At 40.2% G+C, this 21,614-nt stretch overlaps 1 protein-coding gene across 2 annotated transcripts in view; it reads left to right on the top strand.

Moving 5' to 3' along the window:
* pot1 (protection of telomeres 1) overlaps window positions 1–12,758 on the top strand; it is a 44,151-nt gene extending 31,393 nt beyond the window's left edge. The window contains exons 8-14 of one of the 2 annotated variants that reach the window (XM_012958777.3): window positions 2,502–2,658; window positions 5,635–5,840; window positions 8,250–8,382; window positions 8,538–8,626; window positions 9,057–9,151; window positions 9,802–9,907; window positions 12,352–12,758. In XM_012958777.3, coding sequence (XP_012814231.1) covers window positions 2,502–2,658; window positions 5,635–5,840; window positions 8,250–8,382; window positions 8,538–8,626; window positions 9,057–9,151; window positions 9,802–9,907; window positions 12,352–12,464 — 899 coding nt within the window. In that variant the 3' untranslated portion in view covers window positions 12,465–12,758. 2 annotated transcript variants of the gene reach the window in all.
* The last annotated feature ends 8,856 nt before the right edge of the window (window positions 12,759–21,614 follow it).

Genomic DNA, 21,614 nt, shown 5'->3' with positions numbered 1-21,614 from the left:
TTACAGAAGAAAAGCTTATTTGGAAAACACCAGGTCCCGAGCATACTAGGCAACAGGTACCGTTAGTGTACTTTGACTTTTTACTGTAACTCTACCATATTTTCCCACCTCTTTCCTTTAGCATATGCCCACCCTACTCTCCTAAAAGGTATGTGTCCTTCACCGTTGCCACCTTTTCAGTACTCCCCACATCTTCCTTCCCTTTGTGTGTGCTTCCTATTGTGTCTTTCTCTCCTTTGTATATATTTCATTGTTCTTTCTTTAGTATATAGATTCTGCTTTCCTTATCTATATTTTTTAAAGGATCCTGGTGTGCACCTGTTTACCCTGGAAGAAAAGAAAAGGAAGAATGAAAATAGAGTAGTAATTTACAAAATTCACATTAATACATAATGTGCATAATCTGTATCATCCTAAACCCTTAAAGGAGACATATAGGATAAACGAAGAAAAACTCTAATCTTGTAGGCAATTATGGATAATATATGGTGCTGGTTTAATTTTGGTCTAAATATTACTATCTGTAAAAATGGCCCATTTATTGGAGCTCCCTATAGATCTGCTATGGTCCCTTCAAATAAGGGGTGGGCGTGTTCTAACAGTCCCTGCCAGAAGGAGAGGGATAGCCAACCACAGTCCTGCAGTCACACAAGCAAAGACAGGATTTAGCTCCCTATGAAGTCAGTCTAGCTGCTTTTCGGTTCCTATTCTACAGTGCAGTGTGCTGAGTGCCACTGGCACAGCCTGGGAAAGGAGGCAGCAGGAAATGGGACAGATGGGCAGGACTAGTGGGCGTTTTTTTGTAGAAATTTTCAATAAATCAGCCCAAAACTACTTTTTAAAGCATGTTCCTTCTATATTTGCATGAGTACTGTTCATTGTCACAAAATTGTTTTTCACACAATTTGTTCCCTTTAAAGGTAAACTATACCCCCAAACAATGTAGGTCTCTATAAAAATATATTGCATAAACTAGCTCATACGTAAAACCCTGCTTCATCCAAATAAACCATTTTCATAAAAATATACTTTATTCGGTACTCCTGAATTCTCGTAAGGGCCACCTCCTGGAATTAAAGGATTCACAGTGCACAGAAACAAGCTAAGGCGCGCACACATTATTAAACTATCTGTTAGTAAAGTATTCATTCTGGGGGTATAGTTTTCCTTTACCCACAGTATAAAGTGCTAGTGGTTTAGTTCCATGTAGTGCAGAGATTGGCAGGTTAACATCAGTATCAGTGCAACTAACATAACTTAAAGGAGAAGGAAAGTCATTTAGGCATTTTACTGCCAATAGATTTGCCACCTTAGTGCCACCTAGAACACTATATTTATTCTGCAGAAACCATTAACATACCTGAGTTAACAGCTCTAGAAGCTTTTTATGTTTGCTTAAGACAGAAGCTGCCATTTTAAAGGAGACATTTTATATAACGTTCATATTCAGTTATAATATTGATCCTCCCTAAAAATGTGAAATGATGCAGAAAGAAAGATGTTTTGAAAGCATTTTACCTCCGAAAACTGTCATTATATGAGAGTTGCAAACACAACCTCTCTAATCAGAAGCAAGAGTGAAATGAAAGGTGGGAGTTTCGCTTCAGTCTCCCACAGGAAGTGGTCACAGCACTTACTGACAGGCTTTACTCAGGAAGGACATCGCAAAGCCACGGCCACCTTATGCATATTCACTGCGCTTTAAATAGCAAAGGCTGCTTTACTGAAGTCTGTCAGGGCCGGAGGCTCAGAGCAATATACTGGAGAGTCTAAAATTGGAGAGTATTAAAATAAAAGCACTTCTATTTTACATGGTTTAGTGCATTGTAAAAATGTATGGTATATATCCCCCTTCCTGTTGCAGCTATAGCAGTTATAGCTCAGGTCGTACATTCCTAAGGGGGGGGGGGGGCAGGAGAGAGCTATGCAGACTCTGGCCTAAGGAAATTTATGATTTTTTTTCAGAGTTTTCTGTGAGTGCTTATGGCTGTATTTACATAAACCTTTCTGATAAAGCTTACTTAATTTTTACCTTTCCTTCTCCTTTAACAAAAAGCTTTTTTTTTTTTCTTTTTTTTTTTTTTTTTAAATAAAACCATGGTGAAAGATATAGTGCAGCAGATCAGAGGTTAGCACACACTTATGTCATGTCTCATCAATAGATGCATGTCACATATCCACCACTCGCCCACAGGGAGTGTTAAATTAAAAAGCCTTTATTGGACCAAAATGGCTTTGATCTTAACAGTTGCTATTTTAGACCTGACAGTCTTTCCTCAAGCTACTGATTTAACAAGTGGTAATCAAATGTTATCAATTTGGAAATTACTGCACCTACTGGCACAATCAATGTAACTTCACAATATAAAACCATTGTTGCAAAATATAGGATACAGTAAAGCAAAAGTTGCAGTTAATATAAATGACTGTCCAAATCTAATTTAACTTTACAATATATTCTTTTTCACTGTACATTTTTCTCTCTTTTGTTGTTTTTGTAGCTCTCAAAGCTCAACAGGATTGGCCAATAACTCCACTAGCAGCAGTCATAAAAAGCAAAGCTCCTCGGAAATATCGTATCAAAGCAAGACTTAGAACTTACGAACCGCAAAATCTTTATCAGTCTGTTAAACTTTATTGTGTTAAATGCAACTCACTGTAAGTGTTAGAAGCTTGCAAAAAAGTGTGAATTTTCCATGTATTACTTATTTGGGTTTTTTTTTTAACTATAATTAGACAGTAGAACTGTATTCTGTAGCAAATATGATTTAATACTTTGGACAGTGGGCTCTCTTGTATGCACCTGTTTGATTGGCCAAAAAGCTCCACACACCACCATTGGCTACTCAATCTGGTCGATATGGTTTTCAGGCTGCTTTAGGTGTTTCCCATTCAGTTAAAAGTATAGCTGGGCATACACACACCAATGATATTGTACAATATTCGGTGCGTCTATGGTGACTCGGCGAGGCAACCGATATCGCAAAAGGCTGCAGATATCGGTCGACTTGCCAAACGGCACGGTTAAAAGATTTTGATTTTGAATGTCTGCGACCGATGGTCGCACGAAAGATCAAAAATCGCTACGTGTGTGACCACCTTAATTTTCATCAGGCAATTCATGTTACTTTTCAGCAAGCTGAAATGAGAAGTGCAACATGTGCCATGGCTCTTAAAGGAGACATTTTATATAAAGTCCATATTCAGTTATAATATTCACCCTCCCTCAAAATGTGAAATGATGCAGAAAGAAATATGTTTTGAAAGCATTTTACCTTCTGAATACACAACCTCTCTAATCAGAATTCAGAGTAAAATGAAAGATGAAAATGTGGCTTCAGTCTCCCACAGGAAGTGGTCACAGCACTGACTGACAGTCTACTCAACAGTAGCAGGGGAAAACCCCTCCCAGGTTCCTCCTTCTCTGCTTGTGCTGCTGCCAGGGGGGAAAGGTTAGCTTGCAAAAGTTCTGGGTAGAGCAGTTTTCAAGCACCCAAAGATATTAAAATAAAGGCACTTCTATTTTGTTATTTTACATGGTTTAGTGCATTGTAAAAATGTATGGTATGTATCCCCTTTAATCAAACACATAGTATATTCTTAATTTTTTAAATGGCCACAAATATATGCATGTCACTTTTTACAGTTCTTTTCTATGCCTCTATAACAAGGCCCATATTTATTTTTTAGGCAAAAAAATGTTTTTTGGGTTGCCATGTCCTTTAAAGTGGTACTCTAAAAAATATGAATGTGCATAAAAAGTTACCTATAGGTCACATCGTTTTTTCGCAGATAGGCCTACTTCTGTAAGTAATTGTTACTTGGAGTTTCAAGACTGTGCCTTCCAACATGTCAGTTATAGCTTCTAATTCTAACGGACTCCTGCTGTACAAATATGGCAGCCCCCACATAGAGGAACATGGGGGAATTAGATACAGGGGATATTAAAAGTCTACACACCCCTGGTAAAATGTCAGGTTCCTGTGCTGTACAAAAATGAGACAAAGATAAATCATTTCAGAACTTTTTCCACCTTTAATGTGACCTATAAACTGTACCACTCAATTGAAAAACAAACTGAAATCTTTTATGGGGAGGGAAGAAAACCAAAAAAACTAAAATAATGTGGTTGCATAAGTGTGCACACCCTCTTCTAACTGGGGATGTAGCTGTGTTCAGAATTAAGCAATCACAATCAAAATCATGGTAAATAGCAGCATACACCTGCCATCATTTAAAGTGCCTCTGATTAACCCCCCAAAAAAGTTCAGCTGCTCTAGTTGGTCTTTCCTGACATTTTTTTAGTCGCATCCCACAGCAAAAGCCATGGTCTACAGAGAGCTTCCAAAGCATCAGAGGGAACTCATTGTTAAAAGATATCAGTCAGTAGAAGGGTACAAAAGAATTTCCAAGGCATTAGATATACCATGGAACACAGCGAAGAAAATATGAATGTGCATAACATTAACAAGAACTGGACGTACCTCCAAAATTGATGAAAAGACGAGAAGAAAACTGGTCAGGGAGGCTACCAAGAGGCCTACAGCAACATTAAAGGAGCTGCAGGAATATCTGGCAAGTACTGGCTGTGTGGTACATGTGACAACGATCTCCCGTATTCTTCATATGTCTGGGCTATGGGGTAGAGTGGCAAGACGAAAGCCTTTTCTTACAAAGAAAAACATCCAAGCCAGGCTACATTTTGCAAAAACAGGTGTTATGGTCTGATGAAACCAAGGTTGAACTTTTTGGCCATAATTCCAAAAAAAAAAAAAAAAAACTGGCGCAAAAACAATACTGCACATCACCAAGAGAACACCATACCCACAGTGAAGCATGGTGGTGGCACCATCATGCTTTGGGGCTGTTTTTCTTCAGCTGGAACTGGGGCCTTAGTTAAGATAGAGGGAATTATGAACAGTTCCAAATACCAGTCAATATTGGCACAAAACCTTCAGGCTTCTGCTAGAAAGTTAAACATACATCCAAATCAGCAAAAGGAATGGCTTCACCGGAAGAAGATAAAAGTTTTGGAATGGCCCAGCCAGAGCCCAGACCTGAATCCGATTGAAAACCTGTGGGTTGATCTGAAGAGGGCTGTGCACAGGAGATGCCCTTGCAAATGACTGATTTGGAGTGTTTCTGCAAAGAAGAGTGGGCAAATCTTGCAAAGTCAAAATGTGCCATGATGATAGACTCATACCCAAAAAGACTGAGTGCTGTAATAAAATCAAAAGGTGCTTCAACAAAGTAAGGGTGTGCACACTTATGCAATCACATTATTTTAGTTTTTTTGGTTTTCTTCCCTCAACCTAAAAGATTTCAGTTTGTTTTTCAATTGAGTGGTACAGTTTATAGGTCACATTAAAGGGGAAAAAGTTCTGAAATGATTTATCTTTGTCTCATTTTTGTACAGCACAGAAACCTGACATTTTACCAGGGGTGTGTAGACTTTTTATATCCATTGTAGGTAATGTAAAAGCATTAGGCAAGTACTTTTAAGGCAAAATTATATAGAACATGCTAAGACATGATAGATAGATAAGCTTACTTTTGATGTCAGTATCTTTTTAACATTTATTTGATCTTCTCATTGGAGTAGCTAAGCCTGTTCCAACTGTGTTTACTTTCTAGACATAATGTTCCAGATGAGGATAGTCTAGAGAATGTTTTGCAAAACAGCTCCGATTATGAGGCAATGGCTAGCATGCAGAGTACATCCTGGTACCAGTCTGCTGTGTGGAACACACATAACCAGCAAAATCGGCATGTGGCTATTCATTTTGTAAAGAGACACGACATTCTGCAGAACCCAGAGGATACATTAATTATGTTACAGGGTAAGATCTGTGTTTCTTACATATAACTGCTAAATCTGGGTTGATGATGCTTTGTCTATTTTTTTAATGTTTTTCAGGGAAGAAACTCTAGGTGTCACTGGTGCTACATGCAAAATGTAAATCATTATATTTTGCCATTTATTAAAAACTGTGAAAAGATTTCATAGCCTGCACAGCCATATTCATGTGTTTATTAAGCAAAGAGCACCCAGTTACCAGCAATTAAACAGCACGTTTGCGATTTTGTTGCTAAAAACACTTAAACAATGACAAAAATGGATTGCGCTCACAGTTTAGTGCAAATCCAGGCATGGATTTGCAGTGAAATTCCAAATTTTTCCAGTGTAGATCCACTTCTCTCAGCCCTACATTTTTCCATCAGCTGAGAGATGCAGATACGCTTCACTACGCTGTTTATTGTGCCTGCATTGAAAACTACAGCATCCGCCTAAGTGCAGGCACATGCAGTGGAGCAGATTGGTGGTCAGCCTGAAAAAGCAGGCATATTTTTCAAACTGACCTCCTGTCTTTGCCCAATACGCATTTGGAGTGAGGAAAAAAAAATTGTGCATGTTAAAATAAAAGTTGTGCGTATCAAGTTGTGTTTATATTGACTTTGAATCATTTTGCAAAATTTTCATGAATTTTTTGCTCATCTCTAGTCACCTCCCAACGCTATATTTTAAATAGTTTATTTGTTTTTACTGTTTAAAGATGCAATTCAAAAATTAATTTTAAGCCCTTTCATGTTTCCCAGCTCTGTAACATGGTATTGCTGATTTCCACCAGTGGTAGTTACCTTCTTGAGTTCATGCCCCCCCTTCTTGAGTTCATGCCAGGCTCTCCTTAGTTCATGAAATGGGTAAATATGATTGATTTAGTAATTCAGTTCTAACAATATCTAATAGCAAAAATATTTTCAATCCAAACTTACCTTCAATTGGATCTTTCAGATGTACCTAAGCGAGCAAACAGTCATTCCCCCAAGTTATCTTCCTAACTGGCCTGCAGGCTGAACCTCCCCTGCTACTGCCCCAAGCTCCCAGAGGGGGCTGGCCCCACAGTTAAGGAACTACTGCTCTAAACTGTTAAACTCAGATATAAATTGCAGATATTTCTCTAATGCTGAGGAAAAATTACAATTAATGTAGATAATTGTAATATAGAGTTTTAGCAATCTGGCTAACTGAGCTGCCACTAAAAAACATCATAGAAAAATGAAGAAAATGAATTTGTAAAATAGAAAAATGGTAAAGAACAGAAAGCAATTGGGAAAAGGTCAACTAATCTCTTAACTTAAGATCTATTAAATTAATATAAAGTTCTATTTTGGACAAAGTGCTGGGAAAACCATTTAATTGGGTTTTTTCCACTGACCTACCTCTGTATCAACTATATGTTCAAGGGGAATCATCATTGATATAACCATGCACGCAAACTGTAATGGATGCTTAAAGGAGAAGGAAAGGCTACGTCACTTGGGGGTGCCAAAATGTTAGGCACCCCCAAGTGACTTTAATTGCTTACCTTTTACCCCAGACTGGTGCCCCTGAGAAAACCGCACCAGCCCGGGGTACCTACAGCGAGCGCTTCCTTCTTCCTTGTTCCTTCTGCCGGCAACATCCCTGGTCTGGCATATGCGCAGTTGAGTGAAAAGCCTACTTTTTTGTTAAAGTTCTGCTCTTCACTCTACTGCGCATGCACAAGAGTGCAAACAAGGAAGGGGAGATGCTCGTAGCAGATACCCTGGGCTGGTGCGGTTCTCTCCTAACAGGGGCACCAGCCCAGGGTAAAAGGTAAGCAATTAAAGTCACTTGGGGGTGCCTAACATTTTGGCACCCCCAAGTGATTTAGACTTTCCTTCTCCTTTAATTCTGTTTTACAAGTAGGTTTGCTTGTGTGCTTCTCCACCAAAACCATGCTTTTTGGTAGTGGTGCATTGACTCATACTAGAATTAGCCAGTTAGACCAGGTAAAATCAGACAGTGACCCTCAACACTGTTTGTTTAAGTGTATCTTACAAAATATGTATATATTTTTCTTAATAAACACTGTCCCCCTTTATGCTGGATTCACTTGGACAAAAAGTTGCACTTAATGGATATGTGCCTTTTTGCAACCTTCTACTATGCAACCGTGTAATAACTTTGAAATAAAATGGTATTAACTGTTTTTTAATTAACAAATACCCATATTAGTTTTATTGTGTTTCTTAGTAAATGCTGTGCAGTTTCCCTTTGAATGGCTCGTTGTGAAATGTAACCAGTGGCAATCTAGGCAACTGGAGCACACACAGATCATGCTCTTCACTTGCCCCTAAAAGCTCACAGTTCTTAATGGGTTAACTGCCTTGGCAGTTAAAGGTTTAATTGCCAATACTATTTCTTTGTTATATGCATTTTTTTATAGGTGGTACTCTTCATGAGATATACAAACTTTCCAGACGTTTTGACAGCATAATCCCTGTAAAAGCCATTCAAGGAAACCTAGAAATAGATATTTCTGTTCCATTTCTTATTCAAGGAAACAGATGGCACTATGGGTACGTTATTTATGTAATATTATTTAGTAGTTATTTATTTTGCTGTTTAGTAGGTGATTATACATGTAAACCTGAATGCATTCAAATATATTTATTTTTTTTAAATGTGCATTTGGGCATTATAAACATCAGTGGTTCTTAAACTGTTCTTTCAGATGCAACAGATGTTCTAAAATTAAAAGTACAGAGATGCTCCAATCATTATCTCAGGAAATATCATGGAATGCTACAGAAATTGCTAAAGGTTGGGATCTGTTTTTTTTGTGAATGTGAAATTTTATAGCATTTTAAGCAAATTTATTCTTATGTTTAAAAAGTATTCCCCTTTTCTTTGTAATAAAACAGTACCTTGTACTTGATGTAACTAAGCTGCATGAATCCATATTGGAAAAACAATCCTATTGGATTTATTTAATTTATAAATCACTTTTAGCAGAATTAAGGTATTCTGATCCAAATTATGGAAGTCCCTTATGCAGAGAACCCCAGGTCCCAAGCATTCTGGATAATTGATTTTGTACCTGTACCTTTAAAAAGGTAAATTAAGTTTACACAAATGTATTAACCACCAGTGAAAGCATCTGTATCATCTGCATAAACGCTGCACCTTGAGCTGCCTACCTTGTCTTTAATTCTCTCTCTCTGTCTCTTTGTCCCTCTGTCCTTTTATCCAGTCTTGGGTATTCAACCACTAAGGTATGTCTTTATTATGAAATTCACATTTGAGGATGAAACTGGGAAACTCAATGCCTTCCTGTGGAACTATTCTGTAAGTATATAATTAATTCTTATATAAACTGTACCATGACATATGCAATACACTTTAATATTTTTGTTATGTTATCACAGCAATGTCTTTTCAGTACATTTGTAAGTTAAGGATCACTAACCTTAGGAAAATGTGTAATTTTCTTATTACTTTGTTTTTCTTAGCTATAAATATAATGTTGTCTATGCTTCCAGTTTCAGTCACATCTTTGCTTCATTTTTTTTCCTAATGCATTCTCTGGCAGAATCCTGCCTGCATTGTGCTAAACCCAATTCAGCAAGGACAGTATGTGGGTTCTAATCATATATAATTTGGGCAGGTATAAATGGGCACTAGTGGAAAGAACTCATAACCACAGAACTAACCCCAGAAAGAACCATCTACTATCCTCTCAAACTATGAACGGGCATCAACTAACATGCCAGCATCTCACACTTGCTTGAGTGATTTTACCATACAGGGAAATGCTTTTAAAAATGTATTATATTTGATGTGTGATACCTTTGTTAGTTTGCAAACTATTATAACTAAAAAAAGAAAAAAAACCTGGCTTGATTTGACACTGTGGCATTTTCTTAGCTCTCAGCTTACTGTCACTATTTTAAAATCAAAGTCTAATATGTGTATTCCTTTTTTGTAAATAACATTAGGAGCAGTTTTTTCACACCTCTGCTAACGAGATTCTACTGGATAACAAACTCCAAGAAAAGTTGTGCAATATTATGGATACATTAAGCCCACCAAGAAAAACTATTGGTAATCTTTCTTTACTTGTTTGGATACTTGAGATATGTAGTTTGTTTTTAGTGGGATATTTGTATTACAGTATTTAAATATTTACACTTATGGCCTGATTTTTTTTTTTTTATTGCATGAGCAATCGGTTATAGAAAGCACTGGATTTACTTTTTCTCTAATCAATTACTTTAACTGGCTGCTGAATTTATTTTAAAAGAAACCAAGGGTTTTTTTTTCATGAGCGGGTTTTGAAAAAATAAAAAGTGTGGTTCCTAAAACCTGTCAAGCCTTTTATATTTTATTTCCCAAAACCCACATGAGGAAAAGAAAACCCATTCATTTCTTTTAAAATCCGTTCAGCAGCAGGCTAAATAATTGATAAAAAAAATAAATAAACATATTGACTTCTTGCCTGCCTGCAGTCCAGACCTGTGTCCAGTAAAACCATTTGCCCATTAAGAAATGAAAAATACAACAAAGGGAGACCCTGACTGTTGAGCAGCCGAAATCCTATAACAGGCAAGAATGGGACAACATTTCACTTTCAGCACTACAGCAATTGGTCTCTGTTTCCAAACGGTTAATGATTTTTTGTAAAAGAAGAGGTAATGCAACACAGTGGGAAACATACTGTATATACTCGAGTATAAGCCTAGTTTTTCAGCACCCAAAATGTGCTGAAAAAGTCACCCTCGGCTTATACTCGAGTCGGGTGCCATGGGTCCCTCTAGACTAGCACCCTCTGTCTTTTGTGTGCACCTGCAACCAGACCCTCCAGTGCCCTGGCCTAGGCTCCCACTAGCAATACTTATTTCCCCTTACATCTCCTCCGGGACTGGGTCTGCTGCCAGTTTGCCAATGTGCAATAAGCGTGGGGTAGTACTCATATTGTTTTTGTTGACCCTCTTCTTCACTTACAGAGCTAGTTTACTGTTTTTCTTTGAAATAAATATTGAAAAACATATACCCCACTGATGCCTCAATTAATGTAATTTTATTGGTAGTTATTTTGATTATTAAAACTTAGCAGTAGTGGCTGCATTTCCCACCCTAGGCTTATACTCGAGTCAATAAGTTTTTCCAGTCTTCTTAGGTAAAATTAGGTACCTCGGCTTATATTCGGATCGGCTTATACTCGAGTATATACGGTACCTCTCTCCCAACTTTTTTGAAACAAAATGCCCTCATCAAATTTAAAGTAAGCATATATTTCTCAGAAACAATAACATTGTTGTCTTTGTACTATTTGCAATTAAATATAGGGGTTTACATGATTTGCAAATCATCCTGTTCTGTTTTTATTTACATTTCACAGCGTTCACAGTTTTTTTTGTAAACAGTTGTATTCACTAACTTTCAGTACCTTATCGAATGACTGATTTTTAGTAACTTTTCAATTGATCTTTTTTTTTATTTCTTTTAGTTTTTTTAATTATTTGCCATACACGGTTCATTGTTTTCCAAAATCGCTTGAAGTTTCCTTGTGTATGTCTTCCCATAAGTGACTGACTTTACTGCTGGTGGAAAAATATTTTGAGGAGATCTGTCACCTGCAGTAGATCAGATTTAACTGTGGGCAACAAATCTCCCTGTGTGCCATTAGCCTAAAAGTTAATTTAGAACTAAACCCATGAAACAAAATATGACTAAACATTCCATATTTTATATACTGAACTTACTGTATCACCCTAAACTTTAAGAATCTCTATAGTAGCAATGATCCAGGTCTTCACAGTTGTTACATGACCTCTCCAACTTGAATTCTGTTAGTGTGTCTGTGACACTCACATGCTCAGTGTGCTCTGGGCAGCTGTGGGGAAGCTAAGTTTAGGGGTTGTTGTAAATGATCAAGCAGAGAATGAAGTTTGCATGTCACAGAGGGTTAGGCTACAGGGCTGGTGATTAAATTCTGATGGTAATTTTACTGTTTTCTGAGCTGCCATAGAGTAATAATGTTTTATTTACTTATCCTTATCCTTGTATTGTGATATTTCTATTCTGTATTTATAGTACTGTATATTGTGTGTTGGTCCCTAAGCTCAGTAACTGACAGAAGCACAAATCAGCAGATAAGAAGTTTCTAGCGGAATCTTTGGACCAATCTTCCCTGCTAAAGGGCTGAGGTTGCCCTGGGCTGGTACAGAGCCAAATCATAATGTACAACATTTCTGCCCTACTTCTTTAATTAGTCTTCTGTTCTCCTTTAAGGTGAACAACCCTTTAACAAGCATCATATATTATGAGACGTTTTCATCTGTTGTTCTGTAGAGAGCTGTGGATGACGTTCAATCCAATTTTATCTTCCTGTGGAATGGCTGCCCTCTTGACTACACAGCAGTGTATTTATATAAACACAAGTAGTGATTCTGAAGCAAATACACACTATATTTAAATGTGTACAAAGATTGAACAATCTTTATTTATGAATAGCTCTAATGCTGCATATGTTTTTCAATCTGCAGGTGAATATCCGTGGTTAGAATGCTGTATCAAGTCCTACAATACCACAAATGGAGAGAGGAAACAGATTTGCTATGAAATATTTGACACTGAAGTAGTTGAAGATGACTTATGAGTTATCCATTATCCAATTTTTGACAGTATAATTGCAGGAAATTAATTCTATTTACATATGGTGTTCTTTTATGTAGAACAATATAACCCCTCCACTCTAGTTTCAAAGGAAATCTGCACCATCTTTATAAGGCAATGTTTTAATGCGTGATTTTTTTATTTTCTATTATATGCTATAAATATTGTATACTTTGTATTTACATGTTATTTAAAAAAGCAAAATGTAAATAAATCTATGAATATCCACAAATAAGTTATTACCTGGAACATTACAAATATTTAATTGTAGCTGCCAGCACGCCTACTCTTTTCACAGGTTTACATTTCTTCTACATAACATACTTTCACTTAACATTCAGTATACATCACTCAGTCTCACTAAGGCCACATTCCTCTCTTAACCATAGAAGACCTTATCATGCACCTGTAACATCAAAGCCTCATTCTTGGAAAACAAGCATGTTTCACTTTAAACTGGGCAAAATAGAAAACAATGATGGGATTACTTTCTCCTTGAAAGTGGGTGAAAGAGAAAATGAGAATTTCACTTACCTCTTATCGTAAATTCCATTTCTTCTAGTCCCGACATGTCAGTACGCACGGGCAGTATTGCCCCCACAGCTAGGAGGTAGGACCTATATACCAAAGCCAATCAAAATTAGCCTTTACCTATAAGACCATGTGACTTCCTCCTCACCACTGTTATACATTTGCCAAGCAATACAAGAAGCAAATAATTGGGATGGGAAACCCCGTACTGACATGTCGGGACTAGAAGAAATGGAATTTACGATAAGAGGTAAGTGAAATTCTCATTTTCTTCTTCGTCCCTTCCATGTCAGTACGCATGGGATCTACCAAGCCATGCCCCTAAAATATAAGGGGTGGGAATAATAATATCAACAGATGCTAAAAACAAATCAAGCATCACAAGAAAAAACGGACCATTCCCGGCTACAAGAATCCTCTCAGGGACCAGAGGGATTTCCACACTACGGTTGCCAAAAACATCCAAGCCCGGCTCGGGAGGATCCTCTGCCAACAAGAAGAAAATGGTCACAATCATAACTCTGACACTGGGCAGTTCACTGGTGTTACCAGCCCCGCAGCAACCGACCAGTTAACCACAACTCTGATGCATTATCCACTAGAGCTGTCTCTATGCCCCCAATCCTTAGCACTAACCTGGGGCCCTAGAAAAATAATTGTGACACACAAGCCTCTAGCTCCAAAGCACACCGGTATCAGCTTAAATTGGTGTTGACAGCCGTCAAACTCAACACCCCCAGAGATCAGCCAAAGATAATCCAAGCACAGATCTGAAGCAACGAACAGTGAAAGGGCACACTAGCCATCAAGCCCCCCTATGGCACAAACAAGCTAGGGACTCCAGCCTGTAACAGAGCATGACAGGCTGAAACCCAACTTCCTACCACTCACTGTAGCTACCAACCTTGAGAGGCTTCCTAACCAGCAATGTTAGGGCCAGGTTTAGGAACTGTACACGACCTGCAGATGGAAGATCAGCTAACCAGTAAAACATGACTGGAATCAACTGGAAAACATGCATGGAACGACTGGTGCACAGCCAGCCCATACTCAATGTACCATCTAGCCACCCTGCATGAAAGTCAGAAGCGCCATATACTATGCATGCTAAACAACCAGCGGACAAACCAACACCCTGCCAGAAAGCAGAGGTGGACATGTCAAGAAAAGCACTGGAGAACACGCCAGCTGCCATCCCTGCATGCAAGAGCCCAGAGTGAAAGACAGCTAACACACAAGCAATAGCAAAAAAAACTAGCGCTGTGCTTCCAATACATGACTCTGCAACCACTGATGGACTGTTCAGATACTGTAACTGCAAAGAAACCGCTCCCCAAACTAGCCACTGCTAGTAAGGAGTGGAATACAAGGTGAAAAACAAGCACCCACACATGCCAAGAAAGCAGCTAAGGTAGACAGCCACAAGCGCCAAGGCACACCATGACATGAACCAAAGACCATATCAAAGGCAGCCAACCACATGCCTGCACCAAGGACCACAGCATGACTGGCAACCATATACGCCAAGGACTAAGCCAAGGCCAGCAGCCACCTGCGCCAAGGAGCACACCAAAACTGGCAGCCTCCTAAACAATTGCCAGCATCCTATGAGCCTAAGCTCCTAACCAGGGCCAGTCTCCCTGGGAGCCAAAGGACAGAAAACAGGGCAAGTTGGCAAGCAAACCAAGGCTAAAACCGGGGTCAAATGAGCCACAAACCAGGACCAAAGGCCAAAATTGGTAAAACGCCAAGCAAGCCAAAGGCCAGAACTAGAGCCAAAAGGCCAATCAAGCCAAAGGTCAAAACCTGAGCCAAAAGGCCAGAACCAGAGCCAAAGGCCAAGCAAGCCAAAGGCCAGAGCCAAGCGGCCAAGCAAGCCAAAGGCCAGAACCAGAGCCAAGTGGCCAAGCAAGCCAAAGGCCAGAACCAGAGCCAAGCGGCCAAGCAAGCCAAAGGCCAGAACCAGAGCCAAGCGGCCAAGCAAGCCAAAGGCCAGAACCAGAGCCAAGCGGCCAAGCAAGCCAAAGGCCAGAACCAGAGCCAAGCAAGCCAAAGGCCGGAATCAGAGCCAATGGCCAAGCAAGCCAAAGACCAGAACCGGGCCAACGGTCACACCAGCCAAAGGCCAAAACCAATGTGTAAGTGAGCCAAAAGGTCAAAACTGGAGCCAAATGGCCAAAACCAGAGTCAATGGCCAAGTAAACTAAGGCCCAAAACAGAGCCAAAAGGCTGAAACCAGAGCCAAAGGTCTGAACCAATGGACCAAGCAAGTCAAAGACTAAACTAATGTCCAAGCGATCCAAAGGTCAAAACTGGAACCAATGGGCAAGCAAGCCAAAGGCCAAAATCAGATCCCACTGCCGAGCAAGCCAAAGGACAGAACTGGGAAAAACGGCCAAGCAAACCAGAAGACAGAACCAGCGGCCAAGTGAGCTAAAAGCCAGAATGGAAGAAGCAGCCAAGTGAGTCAAGGCCAGAACCAGGGCCAGCGACCAAGCAAAGAAAACTGCCAAACCAAGGACCAGTGGCCACTCAAGCCAACAAGGACCAGCAGGCAAGCAAGCCAGAGTCCAAAACAAGGACCAGCAGGCAAGCCTATAGCAAAAATTCTGCTGCCAGGGGTGAGAGGCAGTAGCAAAGCAAGCCAAAGGCCATAACCCGGAACCACAGCCAAGGGCAACAAAAGCCATAAACAGACCCAACAGCCAAGCAAGCCAAAGACCGTAATCTGGGCCAACAGGCACACAAGGCAAAGTCCATGACAAGGACCGGCAGCCAAGCAAGCCAAGGCTATAGCAGAAAGTCTTATGCCAGGGGTCAGAGGCAGTAGACAGATGAGCTCGAGGCCATAAGCAGAAACTGCAGCCAAGTTAGGCAAAGGCCATAGACAGAACCAACAGCCAAGCAAGCCAAAGACCATAATCAGGGCCAACAGACACACAAGGCAAAGTCCATGAAAAGGACCAGCAGCCAAGCAAGTCAGGGCTATAGCAGAAAGTCTGATGCCAGGGGTCAGAGGCAGTAGACAGATGAGCCGGAAGCCATAAGCAGGAACTGCAGCCAAGTGAGGCAAAGGCCATAGACATAAACAACGGCCAAGCAAACCAAAAACAATAATCACGGCCAGGGTCAGGCACACAAGGCAAAGCCCAAAACAAGGAACATCAGTCATGCAAGCCAGAGACATAGCAAAAAACTGGCTAACAGGGACCAAGAACAGCGGTCACGCTGACCAAAGGCCATAACCAGGACAACGACCAACAGGCACGTAAGCAAAGGTCATAGCACAAGCCGGCAGTCATGCAAAATGACAGTCACAGAGCAATCAAACATTTACTAATGTTGGCTCCTATCATGCTAGCAGACAGAAATATACCTGTAAACACACCAGAAAGAAAAAGGAGTTGTTGAACTACAACTCTGTTCATACCTGGTAGGAAAAAACTGCCTTTTAAGCCAAAGACCCAGCCAGGGCCTGCAGAAATAAAATAAGCAGGAAAAGGTACAACACTGCCACAGCAGAAACCCCAGTTAAACCAGGAAGCCCCTGATGAAATAAGAGCTGCTATACCTGCTGTGTCTGCACAGTAGATTTGACTCACAAGGAATTCTACATATATGAAATAGCAATAACAAGGAGCCCAAGAAGCATACAAGCACCTAACAAGATAACACTGGCTTGTAGGTAAAGGCAAACTCCAGTCAGAACCCTGGAGGAAGACTGGTTAAAAGGTGCAGACTCCCTGTGAGAAAAGGAGATACCATACTGCTACAGCAGTGCAACTCCCAGCCAGTCTGGGCACACCTGGTGTAATAATGAGCTCCTATACCTGCAGAGTCTGCATGGTAGACTCACAAAGAAAAGCTAACAATATGAAACAGCAATAGCAAGGAGGCCTAGAAGCATACAAACACCTTACAGGATAAAATTGGCTTGTAGGCAAAATGCAAACTCCAGTCAGAACTGTGGAGAAAGGTTGGTTATAAGGTTCAGACTCCCTGCGAGAAAAGGAGATACCATACTGCTACAGCAGTGCAACTCCCAGCCAGTCTGTATGTACCCAGTGTAATAATGAGCCCCAATACCTGCAGAGTTTACATGGCAGACTCGACTCACCAAGAAAGGCTAACAATATGAAACAGCAATAGCAAGGAGGCCTAGAAGCACACAAACACCTTACAGGATAAAATTGGCTTGTAGGCAAAATGCAAACTCCAGTCAGAACCGTGGAGAAAGGCTGGTTATAAGGTGCAGACTCCCCGTAAGAAAAGGAGATACCATACTGCTACAGCAGTGCAACTCCTAGAACAGTCTTGGAAGCACCTGGTGCAAATGAGCACCAATACCTGCACCCATACCTGCTGTGTCTGCACAGAGGACTCAGGCTTACAGTAAAAACACTAAAGATATCAATAGCAAAGTGCCCTGAAGGAGCACACCTTACCAGATAGCAGTGAGTAGTCAGCAGCATGGCAACCCCCACAAGAACCCAGACAGCCTTCAGCTGAGGGACATAATTAGCTCGTTAGTATGCAGGCTTCTCAGTGCACTGAGCATTTCAAACACACAGTGGAGACTGAAGATTCATACTCACCAGATTCAGGCTTAGTTATCACTAGCCCATATCCATACCCATGGCCCTTTAGTCCGAAATGTCTTCAAAGGCTCAAAACATCATAGGAAAAAGGAGACTCAATTGATCACAGGCAGGAAAGTGGAAATACCCACGCCTGTATACTTTCCCACTAAGCAGCTGTTCACATACTGTGCAAACATGGGAATAGAGCAGGGGGCTATTTTAGCACAAGGCTAGGACCATGGGTATGCCCACACCTGCATTTCTTCCCAATAGGTGAAAGTTTGATTACTTTACTTATTGGGGCATCAGGTAAAATCTTCTCCATTACCTGGGAATCATCCCTCTATGTATACACAGAGGTAAAAAATAAAATAAATAAATAAAATGACAAAAACAAAAGAAAAATCAAACTGTGAAATCACAAAATGGTGAGGAGGGAGATCCTACCTCCTGTTCAGTAGGACAAAAAATAACGGTGGTGAGGAGGAAGTCACATGGTCTTATAGGTAAAGGCTAATTTTGATTGGCTTTGGTATATAGGTCCTACCTCCTAGCTGTGGGGGCAATACTGCCCGTGCGTACTGACATGGAAGGGACGAAGAAGAAACAATGATAGGATTCATTTCCCATTGAAACTGTGTGAAATAGAAAACAATGCTGGGATTAACTTCCCCTTGAAACTTGAAAGTGTAGCATGTCAAAAAAAAAAAATCATGTTTTTAACTTTCCCTTAAAAGTGTGTAGCAAAAGGACAAGCTGACAAATATTCTCATTTTTAACCATTTTCGAGTTAAACGCGAACCTTTCTAGTATTTGAAGCCTTCCATAAGACTCGGTGGTACTTAACAAATCAAGCCTGCCAAAAAAAATTTTCATAGAAGTTTTAATAAATCTCAAATTATGTTATTTTCCAAAAATACTAATTTTCGGGGAAAATTTCTGAAACAATGTCTGAAAAATCGAATATTAGCAAAAACCCATTTGTAAATCTCTAAAATATCTAGAAATGAAAAAAGAATAGCCTTTTTCTCAAAATTGCTTTGAGTTTTTGTTCAAAGTAGAGTATTAAGAGCATTCGCCCAATCACTACAGCAACAGAGATTAACATTTCCTTTAAGTTAGCAAACAGAAATCCCAACTCTGAGTGGCTTGACCCTTGGGTTTAGCCAACCCTACTATACTGAATTGTATCTAATCAGCCTGTTTGAATATATATATATATATAGAGAGAGAGAGAGAGAGAGAGAGAGAGAGAGAGAGAGAGAGAGAGAGAGAGAGAGAGAACGCTGTAGAAGGAAAGGCACTCACAATAAAGTACAGGTATAGTGCCCACGATGGCCCAATAGACAGCACCCCATAGAAAGTACCCTCCATACACAATGCCCCCATAGAAAGTGCCCCCATACACAGTAGCCCTCCTTACACAGTGCCCCCAATACACAGTAGCCCTCCTTACACAGTGTCCCCCCATACAGTGCCCCCATACACAGTGCCCCCCATACACAGTAGCCCTCCTTACACAGTGCCCCCCCATACACAGTAGCCTTCATACACAGTGCCCCCCATACACATAGTGAGGTACTCACTATGGGAGCAATTGGGGGGGCTCTGTGTAAGGAGGGCTACTGTGTATGGGGGATACACAGTAGCCCTCCTTACACAGTGCCCCCCCCATACACAGTGCCCCCCATACACAGTAGCCCTCCTTACACAGTGCCCCCCATATACAGAGCCCCCCATACACAGTGCCCCCCATACACAGTAGCCCTCCTTACACAGAGCCCCCCATACACAGTAGCCCTCCTTACACAGAGCCCCCCCATACACAGAGCCCCCCATACACAGTACCCCCCCAATTGCCCCCATAGTGAGTACCTCATACATAGCGGCCCCCATAGACTTCTTGGGCTCCTGCTCCTTACTCGACTGCTTGTAAGGCGGCGACAGGTCCTTTTATAAGGTTGCGCCCGTGCGTACGTGTGACGTCACACGTACGCACGGGCGCAACCTTATAAAAGAACCTGTCGCCGCCGTACGAGGAGCCGAATAAGGAGCGGGAGCCCAAGAAGAAGGAGCCGGAGCATTCCACTGTAGCCAGCGCGTCCCGCTGGCCTGGATAGTTTAATGAATGTTCTGCATTTCTGTAATGCGGGACATTCATTGAACAATCCGGGACAGCGGGACGCGCTGTAAAAACCGGGACTGTCCCGCGAAAAGCAGGACAGTTGGGGGGTATGGTTACATTTGTATCTTGCTATTTTGATTGCAGTAGCACCCAGGAATTGCCCCCTTGTTAGGTGGTGTGCTACCTTTACTGGAACTGTGTGTATATATATATATATATATATATATATATATATATAAAGTCCAAGGAAATCAGGCACTCACGTATCAGAGGTAAGGATGCCTGGGTGCAGAATTATAAAAAAGATAATACAAAAAGGTACCCCGCACTCACAGGACTTATAAGAAAATAAACAATTTTTATTGGTCAAAAAACTAACGTTTCGGCTGGCACAGCAGCCTTTCTCAAAGAAAAGGCTTTGAGAAAGGCTGCTGTGCCAGCCGAAACGTTAGTTTTTTGACCAATAAAAATTGTTTATTTTCTTATAAGTCCTGTGAGTGCGGGGTACCTTTTTGTATTATATATATATATATATATATATATATATATATATATATATATATGTAGCTGTAGAGAGAGTCCGCACTCACAGGTCTTAAGAAAATATAGAGGTTTTATTCAAATCAACATCTAACGTTTCGGCTGCATCCACAGCCTTTCTCAAAGACAATGTGAAACAATGTGAATAAAACCTCTATATTTTCTTAAGACCTGTGAGTGCGGACTCTCTCTACAGCTACTCCATCTATTATTTTGGGACTGCACCCAGGCTCCCTTGGACCTACTTATACGTGAGTGCCTGTCTTCTTGCAACATACTATATATATACGTATATATACACACGTATATATACCTGTTATTGTCTGTGCCTGGGGAAACAGAGACCCTTTTGGAAGCTTGTAGAGCTTTGGGCCACTGGTGGTGGTTAGTAAGTTGGCCCATGATGTTTTTCTTTTAATGGGGACATTCTCCAGCTTATAGTTTAGCATTATATTATATAATTGGGATATATTACCCTTAGAAATTTCAGACATTATGCATTTGGAGTGATCTAGGGCAGTTTTCGACTTTGTGAATTCAAGTATGTTTTCCTAAATTGAATAAACTTGCAAATCAAATGCTTAGTTATTAATAAGGAAAACTCATTTAAATAAATAAAAACCTACCTCGAATTTTCGTGTTTATAAACTTGAAAACTTGATTATCTCAAATTGAAAATATGGCTTGACTTTGCCTAGGGCAACTCCCATTAACTTTTAGATGGCAAATTTTTACATTAGAGTAGGGATGCACCGAATCCAGGATTCGGTTTGGTGTTTGGCCAGGATTCTGCCTTTTTTGTCAGGATTCGGATTTGGCCGAATCCATGGTCCTGGCTGAACCAGATCCAAAATAATCACAACTTTTTGTCATGTTAATACATACTAATTAGGATTCGGTTCAGTATTTGGCTGAATCCCTTATGGTGGATTCGGGGGTTTGGCGAACCCGAAAAACTGGATTTGGTGCATCCCTACATTAGAGTTTTCTGGGTTTTTTGCACTTAAATACCAGGCAGTTGTTGAACCATTATTTGAATTTGAGGTTTTTTAAGTGCAAAAAAACTTGAATCATGAAAAAAACTCAAATGTTGATAAATCTTATTTGGGTTAATAGGCTACTAATAAAATAAAAATACATTCAAACAAACAACGCAATTTTTTTTTTGGTATCAACATGGATTTATACATATTAGCTTCATCTAACAAAATGATCTGTTTTACAGAGAAAAAAGGAAATCAGTCAACAAATAAAAATGGCTTGCCCTAACAGGACTCTGGCTTCCTTTATTTCTAATGTTTCTGGGTACTGGGTTTTTAGCTAATAAATCCAATATCTGTATATATTTCTCTTTCCA

Source organism: Xenopus tropicalis, chromosome 3 (assembly GCF_000004195.4).
Source record: "Xenopus tropicalis strain Nigerian chromosome 3, UCB_Xtro_10.0, whole genome shotgun sequence".
Lineage (NCBI taxonomy): Eukaryota > Metazoa > Chordata > Amphibia > Anura > Pipidae > Xenopus > Xenopus tropicalis.
This window is presented reverse-complemented; position numbering and strand designations above follow the sequence as displayed.